This window comes from Cystoisospora suis, assembly GCF_002600585.1.
Source record: "Cystoisospora suis strain Wien I chromosome Unknown contig_4918, whole genome shotgun sequence".
Taxonomy (NCBI): Eukaryota; Apicomplexa; class Conoidasida; order Eucoccidiorida; family Sarcocystidae; genus Cystoisospora; species Cystoisospora suis.
In genome coordinates this window covers 5,530-11,705 of record NW_027157710.1, presented here as the reverse complement: position 1 = coordinate 11,705, position 6,176 = coordinate 5,530, and the positions used below count along the sequence as shown (strand labels likewise).

The 6,176-nt window shown below is 42.8% G+C and overlaps 1 protein-coding gene across 1 annotated transcript; it reads left to right on the top strand.

Moving 5' to 3' along the window:
* The first annotated feature begins 90 nt into the window (after window positions 1-90).
* Window positions 91-4,554, top strand: CSUI_008670 (uncharacterized protein). The gene is made up of 4 exons (XM_068068797.1): window positions 91-784; window positions 1,979-2,095; window positions 3,004-3,214; window positions 4,227-4,554. Exons 1-4 carry the CDS (start codon window positions 736-738, stop codon window positions 4,246-4,248), a joined length of 399 nt encoding a protein of 132 aa, XP_067919230.1. The 5' UTR covers window positions 91-735; the 3' UTR covers window positions 4,249-4,554.
* The last annotated feature ends 1,622 nt before the right edge of the window (window positions 4,555-6,176 follow it).

The following is a 6,176-nucleotide window of genomic DNA, read 5'->3' as shown; positions in this document are numbered from 1 at the left end:
TATTATTCTTCTAAGGGTTGTGTGATGTACACGTCGCCAAGTCAGAAGACCTCTAGCCGATCTGAATCTTGGAACTCCTAAGAAGAAGAACAACTCTTTGCTTCTTCCCATGTGGTCCTTTCATCGGGAGCGAAAGAGAAATGAAGAAAGAAAAGAAAGTTATCTTCTCAACTTCATGAAGAAGAGACCGGGGAAGATTCATCGACTTACCACGACTCCAAGAGCATTCGTTGTTCCAACTCTAGCAACAGCTTGGTGCTTCCGATCAATTGTATTGAGCTTTCCACAGCTCTTGCGCAAAGTCGCCCTGAAAGAATTCATCCATTCTCTTGCTTTTCCTTCGATCGAGTCTCTCTCTCGCTACGACTACTACTACCGCTACCCTTTTAATGGACTTCACACCTATCATTCCTTTCTCTGGATATCTCTGCCTTCTTTTCTTTTCTTCTAGGCAAAACTGAAGAGAGATAGGAAAGATCGGTCACACTCTATCCAGTTGGTCTTTTCCTTTCTTCGGTATACACAGGCTTGTTTCACTTTCTTTCTTTCCCTCTCCCTTTCTTTCTTTTTCTTCTTGCCTTTATTTCTTCTTCGCCTGCCTCATATCTGCTGTGAATAAAGAGAAGGGCGGGAAGAAGGTCATTCTTCTGTCTCCTTTTCTCTTACGAGTGCTTATCATTCTCCGTTCCACCTCTTTCGTACTCTTCAGTTCTTCTTCTTCTTTCCAAGGCAACCATGTCCGCTTCCTCCTCCTCTTCTCCGTCGTCTTCAGGTCCTGGCAAAGGTACAGCTTTACCTTTCCTTGCACGCACTCCAAAGTAGTCTATCTCCCCCTTTCCATTGTCGCGATTTCTTTGATCCGGAAATTAACCGCGTCTTCTTTCATTCACCGTAGACTCGGAAAGAAAATCGAGAGGAGAGACGTAGATGAAAAGCAAGCCATCGCGCGAGAACAACAGAAAGATGAGAGAGATTTCTTCCTCACCTCGACTATCTATACACTCGAGTCATCTGCGTTTTACTGGTCATCTCATAGGAGACCTTATAGGTGGATAGAGGAGGAGGAGGGAGGGAGGGAAGAAAAAGGCGACAGATGGATAGTTTGAAGTGCTTTTCATGTCTTCCTTTTCTTCTCTTTCTTTTCGTTCCTCTTCTTTGCGTCGGATGAGTTGAGGCAAATCTTTCTAGGTCTTTTTTGTCTCTGTGTAGCTCATAGACTAAGGAAAGCGAAGATCTCCTATCTTCTTGCTTTGCATTTGCTCTCGCTTTTGTCATCATCTCTCTTCTACCTTAGTTTCGCTCTCCTCGCTTCTTCCTCTTTGGCGTCTGAGGAGAAGAACTAGGATATAGAGAGATCGAAATAAACTGAAGACAGATATGCGGGCAGATGACGAAAGACAGATTAAGATAGATTCAAGAGAGAGAGATGGTTTGAGTTGCTTAAGTCAGGGATAGATAGATAGATAGAGGGGAAAGATAGAGAGACTGAAAAGAGCTAGATAAATTAGAGAGACAGATAAATGGATTAGATAGATGGAGAGAGAACTAAAGAAAGGCAGCTACTGTATGTATTCTACTTTGAGAGAGATAGAGAGAGACAGAGAAGGAGAAGAGAGAGCAACTTCACTCAACTCTTCTTGTCGTTAGCGCTCTTCTTTGTATCATACAAGATGGGCAGTCGGTTCTTTCTTTCCTTCTTTCTCACTCTTTCTTTCTTTCTTTGTTCTATCCCTCTGTATCATGTAGACTTCTCTTGTAGATCTCTATTCTTCTTCTGCTTTGATTTTTCTTCGAGATCTTTTCTGAAGCATTCTCTGTACCCCTCTCACAGTCAGGAATCTTTCTGTCTTTCTTTCTGCTGGCATTCTTCTTCATATCTGAAGAGCCGATCTGACGAAGAAGGAGAAGGTATGACTTTTCTTCCTTTCTGCGCAGCAAGATCTGAATGAATTGTCCTTTTCTTCTTTTTGTATTTCAGCAGGGACTGCCGAGACGCCGGTGCGACCCTCGATAAGCAAGAGAATGGAGATGTGCTTCATGAGAGCTCTGAGAGGTCCGAGTGTCTCTCATTCAATTCTCTTCGGTATGGCCGCTGGTAAGAAACAAGAAAAGAAAAAGATTACATGCATGCATTGCATGTGGGGTGTCCAATCCATGTCGGGTGTATATACACGTACAGATTGAACTGATGTCTCGTGATCGACACACAGCTCCTGTCTCTTCAGCGAGGCGGAGGGAATCTTATCCCTTAGTCTTCTTCTTCAAGTTTCAACCTAGACATATATGGACAGGTATCTCGCCATGGCAATCTGCTTCCTTGTCGCTGTACATACATAATTTCGCATATATAGAGAGAGAGAGGCGAGTGCCGATGTGTTGGTTTTCTTCTCTCCAAGATATGTGCTAAAGTGAGGCAAAGAAAGGAAGAAAGAAGAAAGCCCCAGGAGAGAAAAGTCCCTTCCATAGATACACATAGACTTAAGCTGACAATTTGCAACTCTGAATTTCCCGACTTTTTCACATACATGCACAACCCATTCCGACGACAGAACGTCACATAGATGAATAGGTAGATACATGCCTATCACAAGGATCTCTTCTATACACACACCTGTATATAAGGTTACATTCTTATATATACATATATAGACATGCATGTATAGGTTTCTTTGGTTGTCGACATATACTAGATACACACCTGTATCTCTTGGTGCTGGTCTCTCTCTCTCTATATATATATATGTATCTATCTGTATGCGTATGTATATTTATAGACGTATTATGTTCAGTGGAGAGAGATGAAGCCTTTTCTGTCTCGTCGTCTTCCATCCGAGCATGACTGGTTGATGTATCTCTCTATCTCTCCTTAGCCTACCTGTGTGTTACCAGTCTTCACATAGAAGAGAACCCCTAGCACCTCTCTCTTTCTGTCTATCTATAGCAACAGCCGTGTCGATCGTGTAGGAATGCGGGCTCCTCTTTCTTTTCTTCTGTCTTTTGCAGGCGTGTGTACATACGCGGGGTATTACATGTATCGAGCTGTAAAGCTAACTTTCTTTGATACAGAGTCTATCGCACTTCAATCTCGCCTGCGATATGCAGAGAAACAGAAGATCTTTCAGCAAGAGTTAGACCGAGAGCTTGCGGCGGGGCATATAGCTAGTCTTGTCGCTGAATACAATCCTATTGCTATACGCCTGCCTTTTCAGACGCTGTAAGATACGGACATCACCCCTCCTTTCTTCTTCTTTCTGGAGAGGGAGAAGAGATGTTTCTCTTTCGACGTATGGATAGGTAGATAGATAGATAGACACACGATTCCTTCTCGCCGGTATTGCGCTGACGGGTGTGAAGAAAAATGTGGGATAGATAGGCAGATAGAATAACCGCTGAGAGAGAAGGAAAGAGAGAGAAGGAAGTATGATATATATGATCAAGGTGGGGGGATGGCAGGTATGGATGTTTAGAGCAGGACGGCTGGTAACGAATTGCAGAAAGAAAAGGCCGTTTCTGTATTTGTCTCTCTCTTTACACACGAAGGTAGATGTAGAGGGGGGGGGGGGAAAAGTAGAGAATCATGAGGAAGTTCTGAGGCAGCAGTCAAGAGCCTTCTTCTTCTTCCTTCTTTGTTAGAGGGAATACTACCCGAGAACATACATATATATATAGAGAGAGATACTAACTGATACGAAGCCTACACATCTAGACAGGTCTGTATGAAAGGATGAATACGAATGTATCTACCTATGCATATGTATCTATGTATGTATGCATATATCCATTCTTTGCGTACCTATATATGCATATATATGTAGAGGCGCACGTATAGGTATGTAGATGGATAGGTGTCTTGGGTTGCTTTGTTTCTGCTCCATACCTAGTCCTATTGTGACGAGAAGAAGAAGGGGGTGATGAACAGAGTGTGGCTGGGAAGTTGTTGAGAGGTCGTGGTGTCTCGGAGGATTTCTTTCTCTCTGAAGATGTCTATCACATAACGCAGGCAGTAACGAGATGGTAGATGCTCAAAGACCCTGTTCGCATGCATTCGTGTACGTATGTACAAAGACATGTTTGGGGTTTATAGAGCTCTATAGAAAGAAAGACCTCTGCTGTTCTCTCTTCATACATGTCTCTTTATCCATCTTTCTATCTCTTGATCTATGCATGGCGATCATCGATGTATGTTTCCGCCTTTTCTCTTTGCTTTTCTGTCTTGTTCTTCATAGAGACGATAAGTACCGAATCTAGATGAAAAGAGAGTCTGAAGACCCATGGAGAGAGGAAGGGGAATGACGGGAATCAGAGAAAGATCTCTTTCATTCTTTCTCTTATTATCTCTTCACCATCATACTCTTCGCCCTCCTCCTTCTGCATGCAATATATTATTCTTTTTCTTGCGTCTCTCCTCCAAATCATTCATGTTGTAGTCTTTTTTCTTCCTCGTCGCCCTTGTTTTGATCTTTCTCTCTCTCTGTCTTCTCCCCGTCCCGCTACCATCAATGGCCGTCGCACGCACTTCGCAAGACAAGGCTCTCTCGATCCTTTCACACTGCCCATATACATACACGTATATCTGTGTATGCATGCGTTTATATCCTTTCACGCTGCGATATACGGACATATATATATATATATATATGTGCATGCTTTTTTATATGGATGTATATGCATGCGTCTGTATCTCTATCTCTCTATATAGGTATGTATAGACGTATTTATCTGTTCATAAAAGCGGGGGGTTTGGATTCGTTATGTTCATTGTATGTGTTTGGTATTATGATGAGACGTTTGAAGGGTGTTCAGATACACACACATGTTTGTATGCATGCATGCCCAAGGACTTCAGAGAGAAGAAAAAGAAGAATATCTTTCTTCTTCTTGCTCGATATCTCCAATGATAAGCTCTTTCGACATCTTTAGGAAAGAGATCATTCGTTGGAGGTGCAGCTATGGAGCTTGAAGAGATTCTTTAAGCAGAAAGAAAAGAAGAAAGACTCTGCATGGCGATGCTGTCGATATGGAAGAGAGAAGATTCTTTCGTTATGTCTTCTCAGAGTTAATCTGGATAGAAACCTTCGTAGATAAGAAAGAGACGAGCAACTCTGTCTGTTTCTCTCTCTTTTCTTCAGTTGTTTCTACTACTTCGTTCTTGCGATCTAAGGAGACCAAGAAGAGTTAGAAGAAAGCTAGATAAGTACTGATAGATGTGGACTGATGAGTAGAAGATAGAGACAGATACAAATATCCAAGACAGCTGGATTAATAGACGGCTAGATAAAGACAGAGAAAATGATAGATAGAGACGTATGTTAATTCAGATATAGATAGATAAAGTGAAGATAGGTAGACAGAAGGCGAACCGTGATAGACTCGAACACAAGAAAGGTAGGGAGACAGATCAGACGGAGGTCGAGACTTGGACCACTGCAGATTCTTCATGAAGCAAGGGGAAGTTAATTCCATACTTTTGGAAAAGTTTTCGGACGTGGAAGAAATAAAGAAGCTCTCTCATTCCTCCTCGGCGGGCAAGCGAAGAGGAGTGGAGTAGCAGATGGTTCTCAAACGGAAGGGTACCTGTGTCTTGTGGTCGTTCAATGAAGAGGAATGACGAGAAAGCGACGATGGCTGCAGTATCGATACTTAGCTAGATTGATTGTGGATGTATCGATGCTTACCTCGATCGATTGTAGGTGTATCGATGCTTAGCTGGCCCGGTTTCTGGTGGCGTGGCGCGACAGTCATTATCACACAGATAGAAATTAGGAGAAAGTTGTTGGGTATGGAGACAGCATGGACGTTGTCTTTTGGACAACTTTACTCAGTTGGCATTGCTAAGAGAACTGACGTGCATGGAAAGAATTCAAAGCCTTTGGTGGACGAGAAGTGGGGGGGATCTACGCTTTTTTAGTAAGAGAGTAAGACAAGAAGAAACTGCTACATGAGAAGAAGACCAAATGGAGGAGGCCAAGCGGTACAGGTCCAGAGAGAAGAGTGAAGTAAATCTCTTCTCTTTCTTGAGGCAGACAAGTGAACCTTTTCCTTCATTAAGTACAGTGAAGAGCGAAGATTTTAGCTGACATGTGTAGTGATCTGTCACTACCGTGAGACCACGCTTGTTGCGTCGGGAAGCGGAGTGAGACAAACCCAGTATTCACACGGTCAGAAGTCACTCGCAA